Here is a 22937-nt window from a genome sequence, read left to right as displayed (position 1 = left end):
AACTATTATTATCCTGCAGATTGTTACTTTGCTTTATTTCTATTTTATTAAAAATGAATATCAACCTTTTTTTTAATTTTTTTTTAGCGTCACATTATAAAAAGTGCAAATAAAAAAAAAAACACTTTATTTTATTGGAAAATAATTTTGCAATGGTTTGTGCCAGAATCATGTTCTGAGTGTTACTTTACACAGGGCAGAATATATAATAAAATGTTACTTTTTATCTATACGGACACGGGCAGAAAGGATTATTTTTTTTAATGTTGTTTCTTTTATTGTCTTAGGATTGCATAAAAAAATTCATTTTTTAAAAAAAACTATCAGGAAAAGAAAGTCTTGTTTGTCCTTTTAAAATAATATATGATTTTTTTTTTGTTATCTTCATCGCCGAATAGCAGAAATGTGAAAATTGCTCTGCTCCATGGGGGGTGTACAGGGGGGAGGGGCGGACTGGGTAAAAACAATAGAACAGAAGGAGACACCTTAAGAAATTGAAAGACCTGAAACCTTCTGAACATCTCAAGTGTTCTTGTTAAATTTCTGAATTTCTGAACCTTAATAAAATCCACATCCATGTATTAATATAAAAGTTACTTTATTGAGTAGCAGAAAGACATTGGATGGTATTTAGTTGGCGGCAACAGTCTGGTCCACCCAGGATCTGAGGGAGGTGACGCGGGCGTAGACTCCGGGAAAATACGGAGAACATGTAGAGCGGCCCCAAGACACAACACCGGCCAGGGTCCAGGCTCCGTTCCTCTGGCACACAAGGGGGCCACCAGAGTCACCCTGAAAAGGAGCAAAAACAGAAATTGTAGAAGAGTTCTCACTGTGATGAATAGATGTGTGACATCACTGGCCGGCATTTCTTACAGAACTATGGAGTCATGAAACAACATCATCTACTGAGTGTGGACTCAATCCCGTATTTATAAATGGGACCAGTATTTGGATTGCAATGAACTTCTCAAGATTTTCCTTTGAGGTTAACATACATTTTCTAGGAGACGCCATCACTGGTGTTCAGTATTATATTGGGTCTGATGGGTGTAAAGGGAATGTAAAGCCATTTTTTTAGTTTTGCATGGAGTGTGGAAAGGTTAGACCCTTTGTCAAGTTTTTATTGCTGTCTTTGTACCCATTGAAGAGATTTGCTCTCCCTATTTGTCCCCGAAACAGAAATTGATGAGAAACCCATTATTTTAGAGTTTTGAGCAAGGAGTGATGGGAAATCCTCCAATGAGGGACATCCTGTGACAACTCTCTAAGATGGGAAATCCGTTCACTTTGATGAGATTTAGTCTCATTTCCTGTTGCATCTCCAAGACAGGAAATGAAAGAAAGTCTTCCCAGCAGGACACAGGCAGCAAATAATAACCAATTCACCAACAAGTGATCTGATCTCTGTGTGAACTTTGGGGTGAACTGTGGGGTCCTTTGCACCATTTCCCAGTTCACTCCCACGTCACAAGCAGGTCAGCCAGTGAGTAGACCGGTAGGCAAATGCATGATACTTAATGTGCATGTCAAGCCATTTGTATGAATTTCCCATACAGTGGTTAAGGATTAGAACTTCTGTCAGGTTTTGACTGCTATTCAGGGCTCCACTGGAGAGATGTCCCCTCACTTCCTGTTCAGCTGACAGTGTGTCACCAGACAGGAAGTGAGGGGAACTCATCAACAGGGACACAGACAGGAATAAATATTCTAACAGATGTCCTAGTCTCTTCTCATCATAGTCTCCTCCTCATAGTTTATTTGTTTCTGTCTGTGTTGTCTTCATGCTGAGTAAACGGTTTTCATCAAGACGGAAGGTGAGGGGAGATTTCATAAAGTAAGCCATGGATAGCAGTAAAATCCTGACAGGGCTTCTAATCCTTCCCAAATGTACAAACTTAAGGCACGTGTACGTAAGGCAATGTACACCATGATGGCACTGCTCAACCACAAGGCCAAGCTCTGCACCATCTTCTTTGGTGAAACAAAAAACCTCAACAGGTCCATATAAAACTGTATAAAACAGAACAGAGGGCCATCAACGGTGGAGCAAATCATTAAGTATTTACTCATCACTACTCATTAGAATTAATTATATATATATTACTCTGAATGATTTCCAGGCTACATAGAGTGTTCTGCCTCATATAAAGAGGCCCAACTTAGAGATGTTTGGATCCATAAGCTATTGTTCTGTTCAAAAAGTTGACCAAAAAATGCTAATACTGGTTACTAGAAGATCTGTAGATCATCGTACCATGCAAGAGGAGGCACCGGAGGCACCAGCGCAGATCATGGTGTCCTTGATTTTGGTTCCCCAGTATCTCTGGCACTGAGTGTTGGTCAGAAGAGGAAGAGCCACTTGCTGGAGTTTAGCTGGCTTAGCTAGTGCTGAGAGAGAAGGGAAGAGGATGGATTAACATAAAAAACACTAATATATAGAAGCTTTAGACATCTCTATGTACAGCCCTCTGTAGAAGACCACATTTGTATGCCCAAGGGTTATTCAGACAATACTTTGTAGTTTTGAAGAACATCTAATTCTCTTACTGGCAGCATTGGTGTATCCCCATCCGGTGGTGACACATCTTTCTCCTCCATTGAAGACATCAGAGGAAGCAGCAAGACACACGGCGGACACGCGGTCATTGAGGGTGGCGGGACTGGAAAGCTTGATCAGGGCGATGTCATTGACGTCGGTCTGGGTGTTGTACTGGGGGTGACTGAAGAACTGAAAAAGTTATAATAAGGTTTAATTTTTCGTAGATTTTAATAAACGAGAATCTACTACTGAACTTGTAATAAATGTCCCTCTGAATCTTCTAGTTTATAGTTTAATCTACTTGTCATCTTTTATTCTCCTATTAACATTACACAGAGAGATTTCTCCACCTTAAACCACCTTCATATGCTATTTTAAGTTGAGGGAATCTGAAAAAGTCCCCAGTATAAAAAGTGATGGAAGTTCCAGAATGTCTTGTAGGATCTTTTGAACTCCATCCCATGTCTGTGGATATTACAAGTCCCAATCTGTGTACCATGACCATGCAGGAAGCACAGCATTTAACTGTAAAAAGAAATAAGTCGGCCCACCCATACATATATCACTACAATCTCTACATAGGAAGAAAGCGTCAAAGATACATTGATGACGCTCATCACGTTCTCACGTCTAAAACTCCTAAAAAATTAGAGTTTTCCTTCAGTAAAATGAGCTTACTGTGTCAATGGACTTGACCTGGATGGACTCATCATTGGAGAAAAGGTCGTGTTCACCCAGGACCACACGGTGGGAAGATCTGGATGGAAGAGAAACATGGGAAGTCATTGGTAAATGGTTAACTCGACTTTATTCTCTCCATACATGCGAGCATTTTACACGTCTGGCAGTGAAAGGTCACTTCTTCAGAGTGGTTTTATAAGGGTTCAAGACTATACTACCCATACTATTTACATCCAACTACTTTCTACAACCCGGCCTTCTACATCTTTGAATATAGAAAGATAGCAGTCAGTTGTAAATTGGATAAATGGCTCTATATTTAGGATGTATCTGGTCTATAAACCAGAGGATCTGGGTGTACAGTTGGATAAATGGCTCTATATTTAGGACGTATCCGGTCTATAAACCAGAGGCTCTGGATGGACAGTTGGATAAATGGCTCTATATTTAGGATGTATCCGGTCTATAAACCAGAGGATCTGGGTGTACAGTTGGATAAATGGCTCTATATTTAGGATGTATCCGGTCTATAAACCAGAGGCTCTGGGTGTACAGTTGGATAAATGGTTCTATATTTAGGGTGTATCCGGTCTATAAACCAGAGGCTCTGGGTGTACAGTTGGATAAATGGCTCTATATTTAGGATGTATCCGGTCTATAAACCAGAGGCTCTGGGTGTACAGTTGGATAAATGGTTCTATATTTAGGATGTATCCGGTCTATAAACCAGAGGCTCTGGGTGTACAGTTGGATAAATGGTTCTATATTTAGGGTGTATCCGGTCTATAAACCAGAGGCTCTGGGTGTACAGTTGGATAAATGGCTCTATATTTAGGATGTATCCGGTCTATAAACCAGAGGCTCTGGGTGTACAGATTCCAAATGAAGCATTGCAGGGAACACTGACTTTGTAGTAGAATAGTATCATATAAGACTCACCTGACTCCGCAGTGGGCAGCAGTGACAACCCAGAGACTGTTGATGAGGGAGCCACCACAGTAGTGGAATCCAGTGCTGTTCTGTAGAAGAAGAGTCATACGGTCATTGCCCTCCTATTGCTAATATTTATCCATGCCAGCTACACTGTAGACATTTCTTTTGTTGGACTATAGGTCCATTTTAGAGAGGTTCTGCCCTTGGAGATAGAAGGGGAAAGCCTCACTGCATACCCTCCCCCTCTGATGGTTGGCTATCTTCTGCTCCTTGATGTTCTTGATGTTCCTTGACACATCGTCTACCCCTGCCATCTCCCACTTTGCTTTTTTAAAATTGCTGTTACATTAAATCTTAAAATTTTGAATTGACAAGTAAAACATTCAGTCACTTCAATTCTAAATTGTGGGGGAGAGGCATGCGCTTGTGTTCAATGGCATTCTGAGGTGACAGATCCCTAGAAATTGCAAGGAGAATGTCACCAGCACACCGAGAATCACCAATATGGGTCCAAACGTTTTAATGAATGATCACATAGTTACAGCAGTTTTACATTTTGGAGTCCTGCAGGGGTCCTGAAAGGGTAACATGCCTGATGAAGGGGTCCTGAGAGGGTCACATGCCTGATGAAGGGGTGCTGTGAGACTCCGAAGCGTTGCTTTGCTGTAACTATGTGATCGTTCATTAATACGTTTGGACCCGTATTGGTGATCCTCGGTGTGCTGGTGACATTCTCCCTTGCTGATTCTGTTCGGTACCAGCCGACGGTCACTGCAGCACCCACTTATACACACCGCCATTTTTACGCAGGAACGTATGAGTTTGGATTGTACACCTAGATACCTAGAAATGACATTACCAGGGGTGGACTGACAACTCATGGGGACCCCGGGCAATAGGGGATCATGGGGCCCCTGTGTCCTTGCCCAAATTCAAAAAAGCCTAAGAAAAAGGTACCAGGGGCATCTCATAGGGCCCTCTACTGACCCCGGGCCCTCAGACAGTGCCCGAGTTTCCAAATGGTCAGTCCGCCCCTGGACATTACATCCAGAAAAGTTATAATTTAGACAAAAAGATAAAAACAAGTTAAGAAACGATCGTACCTGAAGAGACACCTGCCATGGCCAAGAACCAGAGACGGCGTTTTCACCGTTCACAACCTTGGCATAGCCGGAGATAAGAGGACTGATGGTGGGAACCCCGCAACCTGAGAACAACACGTTCTGATTATAGCTGCCAGTAATACATTGATACACACTACAATATACTACAACACAATGTCTGTTTGGGCTTTGATTCTCTTTTTATCGTCTTTGCCCTTTGTCTACATATGATCATTAATATGGTAGATTTTCATTTCACATAGAATTTTTTTTTTTTTCATTTCTTCAAAATATAATAAAAAAAATCAGAGCCAGGCTATCCTAGACATATATTGTTCCGTGTATATATTACAATGTGCTACTAACGTGTACATGTACTCACCATAGGCTCCGCTGAGACAAGAGAGACAACATGAGACAAGACAGTAACAATACAATACACGAGGGGTTCGAGGGCCCTGCTCTTTCGAGCTTACAATCTAGGAGAGAGGGGAAGGTGGTACAGGAGGAAATCGCTGTGGGGGATGGAGTGGTGGGAGGAGTGGAGGAGGTTAGTTCTTAGGTGAGGTCAGGTGTTAGCTGAGGTCGGGGTAGGCTTCCCTGAAGAGGGTTTTCAGGGTGTGCCTAAAGGTGAGGAGGGTAGGTGACAGTCTGATGGATTGGGATAGGAAGTTCCAGAGGATGCGGGAAGTCCTAGAGAAGTCCTGCAATTGGGCATGGGAGGAGGAGACCAGGGAGATAGAGAGCAGGAGGTCCTGTGAGGAGCGAAGGGCACGGGTAGGGTAGTATTTGGATATCAGGTCGGTTATGTAGTTTGGGGCGGTGTTGTGAATAGCTTTGTAGGTCAGAGTTAGCAGTTTGAATTTAATGCGTTGGGCATGTACTCACCATAGGCTCCACTGAGGAGGACCAGGCAGGACAGGACCCACAGTGTTGCCATTTTCTGCTGTTGGTGGTTAAGAGGACGATGGTAAGGTCTGTACAGCTTATATACACTCAGTCAGCCAATCAGGAGAGAGCTCCGGGCTTGTTATTAGGACAATTTTAGGCCTCCTTATCAGGAAACCTTTAGCAAATTCCGATATTCCACCAACGTGGGCCGGAGGAAAAGATATGAGGAAACAGGTGTTACAGGAGAACGTCACTTATCAAGACTCTCGCTGAGTGTAGAAATCTGTAATTAGTCCATGGATCACAAGACGTCATTTACTCCATATTACCTAAATAGTGGATTTTATTTATGAGGTGGAAGATCTCACAAATCAATGAATATTGTGATTCCAAAACAGAAAATGTTCACCACTAAACACACCCAGGTCTTGGATTCCAAGATCTCACCAACCCGTCTCACAGGTCTCCTAAGGATCCCCATAGCTAATTCCTTTTCAGTTAGGACAAAATACATCATTGACCGTGGGCTTCCCCCTCTAATTCTCACATCTATAATCATGAAGTTCCAGCATACAACATAACAAAGGGAAATAATGGCACAAACCAGCAATTGTTGAATAAAACATTCATCTTTCTAGATGTAACCGGCTGAATGTCAATGGAGAGTTTCATGAATCTAAAGTCAATTGGTGCCGTTATCTGTCTTTGTTTTGTTGTGGACTTTGCAGTGGGGAGTTGGTGTGACTGACAACCATGGACTCACCTGGACTCATGACTACTGTATTTGTTCATATTATTAGAAAGTCCACGAATAGGTGTCACTAGTCCCAAGCACCTAGGTCACCTACCCTGGGTCTAGCTAGACCTCAGAAAGAGTGTCTCATTGTGATTGTTAGAGGGACATACTCTGTCGTATGCCAGAAGGACATGCAGGGCGATCTCCAGCCTGACAGTGTCTGCATAGTTCTGCTGTCACAACAGTGCAGGACCTGAGAAGCTCCCAATGAGCACCAACAAATGAAAGTACTGACTACTAACTAGAACTGTTATAGGGTCACCCACCAACAATATTTTACATGACACTGACTACCATGTAGGGGCAAAATACACTGGCCACCAATATGTTGGGGGCAATCTTCACTGACAATCAATATGTAGGGGGCAATCTCCACTGACAATATGTAGGGGCAATCTTCACTGACAATCAATATGTTGGCGGCAATCTTCACTGACAATCAATATGTAGGGGGCAATCTCCACTGACAATATGTAGGGGCAATCTTCACTGACAATCAATATGTTGGGGGCAATCTTCACTGACAATCAATATGTAGGAGACAATCTCCACTGACAATCAATATGTAGGGGGCAATCTTCACTGACAATCAATATGTAGGAGACAATCTCCACTGACAATCAATATGTAGGGGGCAATCTTCACTGACAATCAATATGTAGGGGGCAATCTTCACTGACAATCAATATGTAGGGGGCAATCTTCACTGACAATCAATATGTAGGGGGCAATCTTCACTGACAATCAATATGTAGGGGGCAATCTTCACTGACAATCAATATGTAGGGGGAAATCTTCACTGACAATCAATATGTAGGGGGCAATCTTCACTTGACCATCAACATGTAGGGGGCAATCTTCATTGACCACCAACATGTAGAGTCACTCCATCACTGACCATCAACAAGTACTGTGCAATCTTCACTGACCACCAACATGAAGGGGGCAATCTCCACTCTCCACAAACATGTAGGAGGCAATCTCCAGTGGCCAGCAACATTTACGGGCAATCTCCACTGGACTCTAACATGTAGAGAGCCTGACTACCATGTATGGGGCAAAATACACTGGCCACCAATATGTTGGTTGCAATCTCCAGTGACAATCAATATGTAGGGGCAATCTTCACTGACCACCAACATGCAGAGTCAATCTATCACTGACCATTGGCATGGAGGGGGAAATCTCCACTCTCCACAAACATGCAGGGGGCAATTTCCACTGGTCACCTACATTTATGGGCAATTTCCTCTAGTCACCAACATGTAAAGAGCAAATACGAACGTTCACCATTGACATTCATATGTTCATGCTATTGTTTGAGTTATTATTTTTTTATGTAGGATCATATATATTGCACAGGCGGTTAGGGTCGAGTCCTGGACGGGAGATATGTGTCCCCACTATTGGGGTTGTGCTTCCATTAAGGAGGATGATGTGAACACATTTTGGTGTACTCAGGAGTTCTCACCCATGTAGGGAGAGGGGTTCTGGGGTAGTCTGTGTTATTGAAATGAGGACTGACTGTCAGTGCTCTTAGGATTGGTAATTTCTCATATGGGACCCAAAAATCAGAGGCTCAGAAAAAATTTGAGTGGGAAGGAGCATCCAAACTCTGATTACAGAGACTTTGTTCCCACAAGCGTTAACCCATCAGTTGGGAGACCTGAAAAGGAGCAGAAAGGAGTCAGCACCTGTCTGTGAGATGGAATGGAGTAGTGTGGAGTGTCTTGTGACTGAGACATTGTTTGATGAGCTCCTACGGTTTTCCTGTACACTGAAGCAGATGGGAACCTCAAACCCTGGTGTAGGACTGATATAATGGCGGTGAGCCATAGTGTTGTATTCTCTTATACCAGAATTGGGAACTCTGTGTGTTTACTTTGGCTGAAGAAAGTTCTTTTGGTTGCTTCATTTTAAAAAACAATAAAGACTGTTTTACTTTTCTAAGTGGCTAGCTGGTGATTCTGGGCTCCCCGTGTATGTTGCGGCATACTGTGACTGCCAACTCATTCAGCCCAAGGCATGAAAAAATAGATGCCATCTGCATATTATCGCAGTGCATGTTGCTGCACACAATGATTTTTTAAAGATGATTAGGATGCCATTCACATTCATCACATGCATTGACGCAACAGTCTGTCAGGGCTCTGTCCTCAGCAGAGGTGTTAGGAGACCTGGCACCCCTGCCAGTACCTTGCATGGCTGCAGAAGTTCACATCGGCTCAAATTTGGCGCCAACGGCCTTTATAAGGAAGCCCTGCCCTACTCTCAGGTGCTGGTTGATCTCTGGCTCCCTAGTACCTTCGTTCCCTTGCCATCCTGATTTGTGATTTCCTGTTAACGACTCGGCTTGCTCCTGGACCTGTCTGCTCTGTTTAACCCTGACCTGACCCCAGCTTGTCTACGGATCTTCTCTCCTGCTCTCTGTGTATGACCTCAGCTATCTCTCTTCACTACGTCTGCTCCGATCTCCACCTGGCACCCGACCTTGGCTCTAACTGGTTATCCTGAGATTCTCTATTCTCTCGAAGACCGGCATACCTCGCACAGCTGCCCCTGCCTGCAGACCCCATCTCAGCGCATCAGCCGTGCTCCTGGGTGGACCACCAAACAAGCACTCCCACAGGAGAACTGTTCCACTTTGGGCCTGACCCCAGCTTGTCTACGGATCTTCTCTCCTGCTCTCTGTGTATGACCTCGGCTGTCCCTCTTCACTACGTCTGCTCCGATCTCCACCTGGCACCCGACCTTGGCTCTAACTGGTTATCCTGTGATCCTTTGTTCTCTGGAAGACCCGCATACCACGCACAGGTTCCTCTGCCTGCAGACCCCATCTCAGCGCATCAGCCATGCTCCTGGGTGGACCACCAAACAAGCACTCCCATAGGCAACCTGTGCAACTCTGGGCCTGACTCCTGCTGTTCCACCTTCAGGGGAGTCTGGGACTTAGCCGCAATGGAAGCCCTCTCTCCACTGGCTTCTGTCACCAGGTAGATGATACAGTCTTGTGTGAACAGACCTTCACATTCATACACTGCTGCAATCCATTTTTTATCACACGTTACACAATGCATGACTGGTGCTGACATTCATTTTGAAAGGCACTCCAATCTGCCTTACAAATACCACAATGCTCAGATGAGAACCAATAAAGCACAGCATGGTGCTGCGCAGCATTGAAAAAAAGACTCCTGTCCAAGTCTGCATGCATTGTGCTGTGTTGGCTGCTTGTACAAAATGATTGGGATGCCTTAATGCACATTGACATGTAAAATAATGCATGTTAAGGCCATGACAGTAATGAACGTGGTGAAGGTGAATGGCACCCTAAGGCTCATTATAACCTCATGTGTGCAGGGACATGTGCTGTGATAAAATGTCATCTACTATATCCTGCCTTTGGGGTGAATGGACTGACAACACAACATGCCGCCACACACGTCAATGCACAGTCATAACACAATTTTACAAATAAAAAGAACATAATGAACGATAACATGATGATATTAATGGTTTGGGGAATTCAACAATTAACATATGAATGGTTAATAAAGTCAATGGTGGTCAGTGGTGAATGCCCCTACATGTTGGTGGTCAGTGCCTTGTAAAATATTGTAGATAGGAGCCCCCCATAACATTGGTGGTTAGTAATCAGTGTCCCCATTTGTTGGTGGTGAAACAATCTTTCTGAGGGTAAGTGGCCTAGGTGCCCGGGACAAGCGATGCCTATGCTGGGAACATCTAGTCATATGAACAAAAATGAGAGTCATGACTCCAGGTGGATCAATGCTTGTCTGTCATACCAGCTCCTCACTGTGAGGTCCACAACAAAGCAAAGACAGATAATGGCACACATTGGCCTTAGATTCATGAAACTCTCCATTGACATTTAGTTGGTTACATGCAGAAGTCATGAACCTCTAGGTCTTGAAAGAATCTTAGAGTTTTATTCAACAATTTCCAGCTTGTGCTGTTATTTCCTTTTGTTATGTTTTATCTCAGAGCTTCTAAAAAAATGGTGAGATTCCCAACACTAGTGAGCCAAGGTGGAGGAGGGGAGCCCATAGTCTATGTCAGATTTTGGCCTAACTGAAAAAGAAATAATCATGGGGTCCTGGGGAGACATGTGGGAGGTATTGGAATCCAAGACCTGAGTGTGTTTAATGGTGAAAATTCTGAATTGTGGAACCACAATATTCATTGATCTTTGCAATGTTCCTCATCATAAATAAAATCCACTCTTTATTTGATATAAATGCTAAAAGCAATGGTTATTACCAGCATAACATTTGTAGTTAATAGTCAGAACCCCCATTTGTTGGTGGCCAGAGAACTTCACAGGTCCTACGTTGCTGTCTGCTTCATCTCTGCTGAGCATTGTCACAGCAGAACTATGTAGGCACTATTGGGCTGGAAACTCTTCATGAACTTCTGGTAAACGTCCGAGTCCCTCTAACAGAGTGAAATAATCTTTCCAAGGTCTTCATAGACCACCAGCCCCTCTGTGCAACATCTACTACAGAACAAAGAAAGCAAATGGCACAAATGAGCATTACATTCATGAAACTCTCTATTGACATTCAGCCAGTTACATCCAGAAAGAATAAAAGTCTTTGTGAAATCTTGAGAGTTCTACTTATGTCAGTAAATGCTGGTTTGTGCCATTATTTACCCTTCTTATGTTGTATCCTGGAGCTTCTTCTAAATAAAGGTTTGATCCCCACACTGCTAAACCAAAGTGGAGGAGGGGAGCCCACGGTACAAGATGGATTTTGGCCTAACTGAAAAGGAATTGGTTATGGGGTCCTTTGGAGACATGTGGGAAGTGTTGGTGAGATCTTAGAATCCAAGACCTGGGTGTGTTTAGTGGTGAAAATGTTGTAGAACCCCAATATTCATTGATTTGTGAGATGTTCCTCCTCATAAATAAATTCCTCTGTAATGTGGAGTAAATGACGTCTTGTGGTTCATGGACTAATTATAGATTTCTACACTCAGCGAGAGTCTCGATAAGTGACGTTCTCCTGTAACACCTGTTTCTTCATACCTTTTCTTCCGGCCCACGTTGGTGGAATATCAGGGTTTGCTAAAGGTTTCCTGATAAGGAGGCCTAAAATTGTCCTAATAACAAGCCTGGAGCATTCCCCTGATTGGCTGACTGAGTGTATATAAACTGAACAGACCTTACCATCGTCCTCTTAACCAACAACAGCAGAAAATGGCAGCACTGTGGGTCCTGTCCTGCCTGGTCCTCCTCAGTGGAGCCTATGGTGAGTACACACACATGCTTGTAGAACATTGTAATATATATATATATATGTATATATATATATATATTTTTTTTTTTGTTTATTTTTTACACATACATATAAAATATTCTAGACACAAGCATTCAAAGATTGTATAATGTAGTACTTAGATTTGATTATATGATCTACTTAGATCTGATAATATGGAAGACTTTTGCCAATCTCCATCTTATTGATCACTCCGCTGAACCTTTCTAAATGAATAAATTCAGCTTCTAGAAGTAACTTCCCATCCACTATGGATAAGACGATGAGGCCAGCAAGATACTGAACAATATATGGCTGGGAAAGCCTGGCTCTGATTATTTTATTACTTTTTAATAGGAAAAAATGAAAATCCGCCTTATTACTGATCATATGTAGACAAAGTGAAAAGACAATAAAACAAGAGACTTAATGACCAAACAGACATTGTGTTGTATAATATTATAGTGTGTAACAATGTATTACTGGAGGTTATGATAAGAACGTGTTGTTCTCAGGTTGCGGTGTTCCCGCCATCAGTCCTCTTATCTCCGGCTACGCCAGGGTTGTGAACGGTGAAAACGCCGTCTCTGGTTCTTGGCCATGGCAGGTGTCTCTTCAGGTACGATCATTTCTTTATCTTGTGTCTAAATTATAACATTTCTGGGTTTAATGTCATTTCTAGGGATCTTCCATATCAGAATGCCACCTATTGTGTGGAAACACATACCCCATCCCCCAGATCTAGGACTTTCTAGGGACACAATTTAGAATTTCATTGACTGAATGTATTACTTGTCAATTCTAAATTTAAAGAATGTAACACAGCCCTCTTAGAAAAGTAAAGTGGGGGGAGGCAGAGGTAGGTGACAACCCTCCTCAAAAAGCAAAGGAAGGAGGGGAAGGTGATAAGATGCCTCCCAGCAAACAATTTAAAGGCGCAAAAGATGGCACATAGAAGGGCACAGCAGCTGATCAGCAGGCGATCAGAAAAGGTAGATGCCAGCCATACATTAGAGGGGGAGGGTATGCAGTGAGGCTTCCCCCTTCTATCCCCAAGGGCAGAACCTCTCTAAAATGGACCTAAAATGTTCCAAAAAAAAGAAAAGTCTACAGTCTTGCTGGCATGTAAAAATAATAGCAATAGGAGGGCAATGACCGTATGACTCTTCTTCTACAGAACAGCACTGGATTCCACTACTGTGGCGGCTCCCTCATCAACAGTCTCTGGGTTGTTACTGCTGCCCACTGCACAGTCAGGTGAGTCTATTATAAAATTCATCTACAAAGTCAGTGTTCCCTGCAATGCTTCATTAGGAATCTGTCCATCCAGAGCCTCTGGTTTATAGACCGGATACGTCCTAAATATAGAGCCATTTATCCAACTGTACATCCAGAGCTTCTGGTTTATAGACCGGATACATCCTAAATATAGAACCATTTATCCAACTGTCCATCCAGAGCCTCTGGTTTATAGACCGGATACATCCTAAATATAGAACCATTTATCCAACTGTCCATCCAGAGCCTCTGGTTTATAGACCGGATACATCCTAAATATAGAACCATTTATCCAACTGTCCATCCAGAGCCTCTGGTTTATAGACCGGATACATCCTAAATATAGAACCATTTATCCAACTGTACATCCAGAGCCTCTGGTTTATAGACCGGATACATCCTAAATATAGAACCATTTATCCAACTGTACATCCAGAGCCTCTGGTTTATAGACCGGATACATCCTAAATATAGAACCATTTATCCAACTGTCCATCCAGAGCCTCTGGTTTATAGACCGGATACATCCTAAATATAGAACCATTTATCCAACTGTACATCCAGAGCCTCTGGTTTATAGACCGGATACATCCTAAATATAGAACCATTTATCCAACTGTACACCCAGAGCCTCTGGTTTATAGACTGGATACATCCTAAATATAGAACCATTTATCCAACTGTACACCCAGAGCCTCTGGTTTATAGACCGGATACATCCTAAATATAGAGCCATTTATCCAACTGTCCATCCAGATCCTCTGGTTTATAGACCGGATACATCCTAAATATAGAGCCATTTATCCAACTGTACACCCAGAGCCTCTGGTTTATAGACCGGATACATCCTAAATATAGAACCATTTATCCAACTGTACATCCAGAGCCTCTGGTTTATAGACCGGATACATCCTAAATATAGAACCATTTATCCAACTGTACATCCAGAGCCTCTGGTTTATAGACCGGATACATCCTAAATATAGAGCCATTTATCCAACTGTACACCCAGAGCCTCTGGTTTATAGACCGGATACATCCTAAATATAGAACCATTTATACAACTGTACATCCAGAGCCTCTGGTTTATAGACCGGATACATCCTAAATATAGAACCATTTATCCAACTGTACACCCAGAGCCTCTGGTTTATAGACCGGATACATCCTAAATATAGAGCCATTTATCCAACTGTCCATCCAGATCCTCTGGTTTATAGACCGGATACATCCTAAATATAGAGCCATTTATCCAACTGTACACCCAGAGCCTCTGGTTTATAGACCGGATACATCCTAAATATAGAACCATTTATCCAACTGTCCATCCAGAGCCTCTGGTTTATAGACCGGATACATCCTAAATATAGAGCCATTTATCCAACTGTCCACCCAGAGCCTCTGGTTTATAGACCGGATACATCCTAAATATAGAACCATTTATCCAACTGTACACCCAGAGCCTCTGGTTTATAGACCGGATACATCCTAAATATAGAACCATTTATCCAACTGTACACCCAGAGCCTCTGGTTTATAGACTGGATGCAATATAGAGACAACTATCCAATTTACTTACTATTAGCTCTATAACAAGATGTAGAAGGTCGGGGCTGTAGAAAGTAGAGGGATGTAGACAGTATGGGTAGCATACTCTTGGACCCTGCACTAAATTACTGTGATGAAGTGTCCTTTCCCTGCCAGACATGTACAATGTTCCCCATGTATAGAAAGAATAAAGTTGAGTGTGAAAACCATAATCACGACAACACCAAACTATTTACCAATGAGTTCCCATGTTTCTCTTCCATCCAGATCTTCCCACCGTGTGGTCCTGGGTGAACACGACCTTTTCTCCAATGATGAGCCCATCCAGGTCAAGTCCATCGGCAGAGTAAGCTCTTATTACTGAAGGAAAACTCTCATTTTTTAGGAGTTTTAGACATGAGAACGTGATCAGCGTCATCATTGTATCTTCTAAGCGTTCTTCCTATGTAGAGATTGTAGTGATATATGTATGGGTGGGCAGATTTATTTCTTATATTTAAAGGCTGAGCTTCCTGCATGGTCATGGTACACAGATTGGGACTTGTAATATCCACAGACATGGGATGGAGGTCAACAGATCCTTCAAGACATGTTTTCCTCTAGTCGTTCAAGTCATAGTCGTTCATGTCTAGGTTTTTTGATGTTTTATTCTTGTGTGTATTCCCACTGTGGAGATTTCCCTTTTCTTCTTGTCTTGGGGACACCTTCTCACATATGAGGGATTTTTTATACTACCATTTTTAGGGAAAATATTACATAAATAAAAGAGCTAATTTATTCAAAAAGACCTGAATATGGATAATAGAATATTTGCATGTAGTGTAATTCCCGAGGAATCATCTAGGCACAAGGTGTGCGCTATCAGACTAAAAGTGGACTTATAAATGAGAGTTTGTTTGATTTTGAGTCCCGAAGCAAGAAAGCCATTAAAGTTGACCTCCAGCCTTCTCTTCAGTCTTTACTTTAGGCGTTTTGAATTGCGGGTGATGTGTGTCGCCCCAAAGGTAGCAGATCATAGCACAAACTGAGATGCTTCTGAGGGATATTTATTACAAGTTCAGGAGTAGATTCTGATTCATTGAAATCTATAAAAACATTAATCCTTAACATCACTTTTTTCAGTTCTTCAGTCACCCCCAGTACAACACCCAGACCGACGTCAATGACATCGCCCTGATCAAGCTTTCCAGTCCTGCCACCCTCAATGACCGCGTGTCCGCCGTGTGTCTTGCTGCTTTCTCTGATGTCTTCAGTGGAGGAGAAAGATGTGTCACCTCCGGATGGGGATACACCAATGCTGCCAGTAAGGGGATTAGATGTTCTTCAAAACTACAAAGTATTGCCTGAATAACCCTTGGGCATACAAATGTGGTCTTCTACAGAGGGCTGTACATAGAGATGTCTAGAGCTTACATACATTTGTAGCTGTCTATCTTATGTTAATCCATCCTCTTCCTTTCTCTCTCAGCACTAGCTAAGCCAGCTAAACTCCAGCAGGTGGCTCTTCCTCTTCTGACCAACCCTGAGTGCCAGAGATATTGGGGAACCAAAATCAAGGACACCATGATCTGCGCTGGTGCCTCCGGTGCCTCCTCTTGCATGGTATGATGATCTACAGATTCTATTGAGGAGTAATAGCTTTTTTTACCCAACATTTTCAACAAACCAATAGCTTATGGATCCAAACTCTAAGTTGGGTCACTTTAGATGAGGCTGAACAGTCTATGAAGCCTAACATTTATCCGCAGAGTAATATATACATACTGTATATTGTTGTTGAAATCAACTGGTGATGTCTCTTTTAGACCTCTTAATTGTTCATGTATGTGTTTCATGCTTTGTCCCGAGGTCAGGTTTTCCCATCGATGTTTTAATGTCAAAGAATATAAAAGATGGCACAGGGCTTAGCCTTGTGGCCTTAAAGAGTTGTCACAGGAACATATGTCCCTATTGAATGTCCCATCTCTTCTTGTTCTGGTGACAACTCGAAAATATTGGATTTCTCATCAATTTCTGTTTCAGGGACAAACAGAGAGAGTGAATCTCTTCAATGGGTACAAAGACAGCAATACAAACGTGACAAAGGGTCTAACCTTTCCACACTCCATGCAAAACTAAAAAACTGACTTTACATTCCCTTTACACCCATCAGACCCAATATAATACTGAACACCAGTGATGGCTTCTCTTAAAAATGTATGTTAACCTCAAAAGAACATTTTTAGCACTACAATGCAATCTAAATACTGGTCCCATTTATATATACGGGATCGAGTCCACACTCAGTAGATGATGTTGTTTCATGACTCCATAGTTCTGTAAGAAATGCAGGCCAGTGATGTCACACATCCATTCATCACAATGAGAACTCTTCTACAATTTCTGTTTTTGCTTCTTTTCAGGGTGACTCTGGTGGCCCCCTTGTGTGCCAGAGGAACGGAGCCTGGACCCTGGCCGGTGTTGTGTCTTGGGGCCGCTCTACCTGTTCTCCATATTTTCCCGGAGTCTACGCCCGCGTCACCTCCCTCAGATCCTGGGTGGACCAGACTGTTGCCGCCAACTAAATACCATCCGATGTCTTTCTGGTACTCAATAAAGTAACTTTTATATTAATACATGGATGTGGATTTTATTAAGGTTCATAAATTCACAAAATACACAAGAAAACATATTAAACAAAATATATGAATGAGATGTTTAAAAGTCTTCAAGTCTTTCCATTTTTTAAGATGGTGACTGTTTGTGAGTCTCCCCTCCTGTTCAATTCACAGCTTATCTCTTCCCCACTTCCACATTTTACTTTTTCACCCCCATCTACAGCTCACCCCAATCCACGGTTCCCACCTCTGCCCCATCTTGCTCCTCCCAGGACCTCCCTCCCCTTACAGCTCTCTGACCTCTGCATAAATCCCCATCCATAGCTCCCAATTTGCAAAACCTGCCCCCTGCCCTCCACAGCTCTCACATCTGTACAACCCCCCCTCTTCCTCACAGCTCCCACTTTGCACAGTATGTCCCCTGCCCACCACAGCTCTCACATCTGTACAACCCCCCCCCCCTTCCTCACAGCTCCCACTTTGCACAGTATGTCCCCTGCCCACCACAGCTCTCACATCTGTACAACCCCCCCCCCTTCCTCACAGCTTGCACTTTGCACAATCTGCCCCCTGCCCTCCACAGCTCTCACATCTGTACAACCCCCCCCCCCTTCCTCCAAGCTCCCACTTTGCACAACCTGCCCCCTGCCCTCCACAGCTCTCATCTATGAACACCCCCCCTCCTTCCTCCAGGCTCCCACTTTGCACAGCCTGCCCCCTGCCCTCCACAGCTCTCACATCTGCACCCCCCCCCCTTCCTCACAGCTCCCACTTTGCACAACCTGCCCCCTGCCCTCCACAGCTCTCACATCTGCACCCCCCCCCCTTCCTCACAGCTCCCACTTTGCACAACCTGCCCCCTGCCCTCCACAGCTCTCACATCTGCACCCCCCCCCCCCTTCCTCACAGCTCCCACTTTGCACAACCTGCCCCCTGCCCTCCACAGCTCTCACATCTGCACAACCCCCCCCCCCTTTCCTCACTGCTCCCACTTTGCCCAGTCTGCCCCCTGCCCTCCACAGCTCTCACATCTACACAAGTTCCCCAACCTGGCCAGCTCCACCTATCAGAAGTGTAGCACAGAGCTGAGGAGGAGTTTCAGAACTCTTCCCTCGGCTCTGTACCATATCTCTACCAGGTTCAGGTGGCAGGGCAGGACAGAAGCCACCTCCTCAATCACCACATCATACATGCTGGGACCTGTCCTGGGGGTCCAGTTCTAGCACACATGAGCCAGTAGAAGGAGTGATCAGTGCAGAAATCTTCCTCTACTGCCTTCTGTGTTAGTGACAAGGTGGAGGGGACAGAGCTGCCGGAGGTGGCTGAATGGAGTTCCACCACATTGTTGCTGAAGGAAAGCTCTGCTCAGCATCATATCTATCCAGCGGGTTCTTTTCCCTAACCTGCAACTAAGGTGAAGAGCAGAATCCCCAATTATTATTCTTCCAAATTAAGATGGCCACCTCAACTCTTACAGGAATTCAGCCTCAACCCCGATGTCCTCATCCAAGAGAGGACTAATAGAGTCTGTAAGAGGGAAAGCGGCCAGAGGAGTATGTGCACCTACCTACGTGTGTAGGAGAGGAGTGTGGGGGGGATTATGGGGGATGTATGTGTAGGAGAGGAGCATGGAGAGGATTATGGGAAATGTATGTGTAGGAGAGGAGTGTGGAGGGGATTATGGGAATGTATGTGTAGAAGACGAGTGTGGAGGGGATTATGGGGGATGTATGTGTAGGAGAGGAGTGTGGAGGGGATTATGGGGATGTATGTGTAGGAGAGGAGTGTGGAGGGGATTATGGGGGATGTATGTGTAGGAGAGGAGTGTGGAGGGGATTATGGGGGATGTATGTGTAGGAGAGGAGTGTGGAGGGGATTATGGGGATGTATGTGTAGGAGAGGAGTGTGGAGGGGATTATGGGGGATGTATGTGTAGGAGAGGAGTGTGGAGGGTATTATGGGGATGTATGTGTAGGATAGGAGTGTGGAGGGTACTATGGGGATATATGTGTAGGATAGGAGTGTGGAGGGTATTATGGGGAAGTATGTGTAGGAGAGGAGTGTGGAGGGGATTATGCAGGAAGCATGTGTAGGAGAGGAGTGTTGAGGATATCTTGTGGGAAATATGTGTAGGAGAAGACAGTAGAGGGTATTACGGAGATTTTTATGTAGAAGATGAGTATGGAGGGTATTATGGGGGAAGTATGTGTTTAAGAGAATTATGGAAGGTATTATGGGGGACGTATGAATAGGAGAGGAGTGTGAAGGTTATTATTATACAGAATTTATATGGCGCCAACAGTTTGCGCAGCACTTTAAAATATAAAGGGAGACAGTAAAATTACAATACAGTTCAACACAGAAGGAAAAGGAGGGTCATGCTCATGGAGCTTAAAGGGAGTGGGAGTTGGTACAAAAGGTAATAGCTGCAGGAGACGATCTGATGGAAGTGACTCAAGGACAGTTTTTAGGTGAAGATAGGGCAGGCTTCCCTAAATAAATGAGCTTTCAAGGATTACCTAAAGATGGACAGGGTAGAAGCTGACCAGACGTACCGGGGTAGGGAGTTCCAGAGGATGGGAGAGGTTCTTGAAAAGTGCTGGAGGCAAGCATGGGAGAAGGTAATAAGGAAGCTAAAGAGCAGCATGTCTTGGGAGGAGTAGAGCAGACGCTTTGGGCAATATCTGCAAATGGTGTTGGTGATGTAGCTGGGGGCAGTGTTGTTGGTGGCTTTATACTTTATACTGTATATTGTGGTTAGTATTTTGAATTGTATGGACTAGTGGAAGCCAGTGAAAGGATTGGCAGAGAGAGGCAGTAGTCACAGGTCAGTTAATAAGGTGTATAAGTCTTGTAGCAGCATTCATAATAGACTGAAGGGGAATTAACTGACCTGGGCTGCCTGACTACGCCTGACGCTACCCAGACTATCCACCCTGCACGGATCCAGTCGCTACTGTCCAAACCTGCCAGCCCCTTCACATCAGGCTTTCCCCCGGTACATACCCTCGGCGGACCCCTCTACCACAGTTGGGTGCACTCAGGGGCAGCGACCTGGTCTCAGTCCTGCGCCAAGTCCATCCCCACCATCAGGGGCTCTGGTGAAAAGGCAGACTGGGGCTTAGACTCGGCACCCTGGGGAATCCTGTTCTGTGGGTCACTAGAGATCCCGCCGGGCGGTGCCTGACGGTACCTTATGGCCTGCCTGACCATTCCACCTCTCCAACCCTGACTACACCTGTGTTCCTGAAGCCTGCTACTTCCCTGTGTCAGTCCACACATTTCTGGTCACACCCGGATCCCTGACAAGGGTGGTTTCAGTGGAATGTTGTGAGTGGAAGCCTGGCGGTAGCGGATCAAGAAGATTGTTATCAGTGAGGCAGCAACTCATATGGTTGTGGGAAAGGTGTTCAAGAAGCTTGGAGGCAAACAGGAGCAGAGAGATGGGCCTTAATTTATAGAACACAGGTGAGGTCCAGAGACTTTTTTTTAAGTATGGGGGTAACCAGTGCATGTTTTAGCAGGGAGGGAAAGGTGTTTAAGATGGAGACAGAAATGTGAGGGGACAGGATCCAGGGCACAGGTGGTGAGGTGGGCCCTAGAAAGCAGTTTGGTAACCTCCTCAGTGGTAACAGGGCCAAAGGAGGAGAGTATTGAGGGTGGCAATGGACCTGGTATGTTGGTAGAGGAGAAAGATGGACAATGGAGATCTCATCTTGAATTGTTTCGATCTTGTTTTAGAAACAACTGGCAATCTCCTGGGCAGTAAGTAAATTGGTGGGTGGAGGCAGTGGGGGATGGAGTGAGGAAAGCAGGGTAGAAATTGGTAGATTATTGGATGAGAGGATTTTGATGAGAGTGTTGTAGTAGGTTTGATTAGCAGCTTGGAGGCCAAAGTTGTATTTTAGAAGGGAAGATTTGTAGAAGGTGAAGTGTTGCAGAGATGGCTGCGTTTCTTCTGGTGTCATCTGTTTGCCAGGGTTGTAGCAGGTGAGGCCTGGTTCTGAATGCGGAGAGAGGAGCAAATGTGTTCAGGGAGGATGACAGTATGTTGTAGACAGAAGTGGTCAGGTCTAGGCAGGACAGGGGTGCGATTTGGTCATAAAGACAGTCAGTAGCAGAATGAAGAATGGAAGGGTTGAGGTGGTGAAGGTTTGCATGGGTAACTGCTGGTTGAAGACAAAGAGAGTGTGAAATTGGTAAGGTTGTGATTGGAGAGAGAAAAAGTGCTGTTAGAGAGGTTGCTGAGAGTGCAGTGGTGGGAGAATGCAAAGTCAAGGGTGTTGCCATTGGAGTGAGTGGTGGTTTGTGTCCATTGTGTTAAGTTACAAGAGGAAGTTAGGTTGAGTAGGTGAGCAGTGGCTGAGTTGTTAACATTAAAATGTTAAAGTCACTGAGGATGATGGTGGGTACTTCAGAGGAGAGAAAGTAGGGTAGCCATTCAGAGAAGTCATCAAGAAAGCGAAACACTGGGCCAGAAGGCCTGTAGATGACTGCAATGCTCAGACAAACTAGAGAAAAACTTCAAAAGAGCAGAGGGACAGAGAGGGGGGTGTAGGGGGAACCTGAATCGTGCTTTGTGGGGAAAGGAGAAGTCCAACTCTGCCTCTTTTTCATCCACTGGGTCTGGGTGAATCCAGAGGAGGCCAACATGGGAGAGGAAAACTGTAGAGGCAGATCCAGATCTAGAGACTGAGCATGCATTCCAGAGGGCACTTATGAGGAAGGGGCATGCTCAAGAAGAAGGGGAATTCAAATAAGAGAGTGAGGGTTGCGGCTGCTGCCAGAGAAGCAGACCAGTTCTGCGGGTGAGAGTTTGATGGTGGAGGGTCAGGGTTTGGGTCAATATCCCTGGAAGTTAGGAGTAGTAGGAGTCCTAGATTGTAAGCTCCAAGGAGCAGGACCCTCGATCCCCTCATGTTTTGTATTGTATTGGTATTGTTCTGTCACATGTTCTGTCCCCCTTTGTAATGTACAGCGCTGAGCGAACTATTGGTGCTTTATAAATACTGTATAATAATAATAATAATGAGGGAGGTGAGGTGGGAGCCAGGTTTATATGACAGCAAATGCTGCAGTGATTTGGAAGCAACATTAACTGTGCTCAGAAAGAGCAGATGATAAGTGCAGTAATATAGAGAGGGCAGACGTGGGGGTGATACACACATGTTGTGGGGTGGGGAGGAGGGAGGTACAGTGACTAGATGGTTAGCATTTCTGCCTGGCAGTGCCAGAGTCATTGGTTTGAATCCCAACCACGGCACCACCTACCTGGAGTTTGCATGTTCT

The 22937-nt window shown here is 44.3% G+C and overlaps 2 protein-coding genes across 2 annotated transcripts; one reads left to right on the top strand and one right to left on the bottom strand.

Annotated features, from left to right (window-relative positions):
• Positions 1-581: 581 nt before the first annotated feature.
• On the bottom strand, positions 582-6206 carry LOC149440544 (chymotrypsin A-like). Its single transcript, XM_089658498.1, has 7 exons — positions 6148-6206; positions 5260-5363; positions 4163-4242; positions 3221-3299; positions 2551-2731; positions 2258-2391; positions 582-792 (listed from the first exon to the last, which is right to left on the bottom strand). The coding sequence occupies exons 1-7, from the start codon at positions 6197-6199 to the stop codon at positions 631-633; spliced, it is 792 nt and encodes a 263-aa protein (XP_089514624.1). The 5' UTR covers positions 6200-6206; the 3' UTR covers positions 582-630.
• A 5954-nt stretch (positions 6207-12160) lies between these two features.
• On the top strand, positions 12161-17664 carry LOC149440543 (chymotrypsin A-like). The gene is made up of 7 exons (XM_089658497.1): positions 12161-12219; positions 12741-12844; positions 13403-13482; positions 15319-15397; positions 16174-16354; positions 16520-16653; positions 17454-17664. Exons 1-7 carry the CDS (start codon positions 12168-12170, stop codon positions 17613-17615), a joined length of 792 nt encoding a protein of 263 aa, XP_089514623.1. The 5' UTR covers positions 12161-12167; the 3' UTR covers positions 17616-17664.
• The last annotated feature ends 5273 nt before the right edge of the window (positions 17665-22937 follow it).

Source organism: Staurois parvus, unplaced genomic scaffold (genome assembly GCF_062004578.1).
Source record: "Staurois parvus isolate SC_StPar_1 unplaced genomic scaffold, SC_StPar_1.0 ptg001076l, whole genome shotgun sequence".
NCBI lineage: Eukaryota > Metazoa > Chordata > Amphibia > Anura > Ranidae > Staurois > Staurois parvus.
This window is presented reverse-complemented; position numbering and strand designations above follow the sequence as displayed.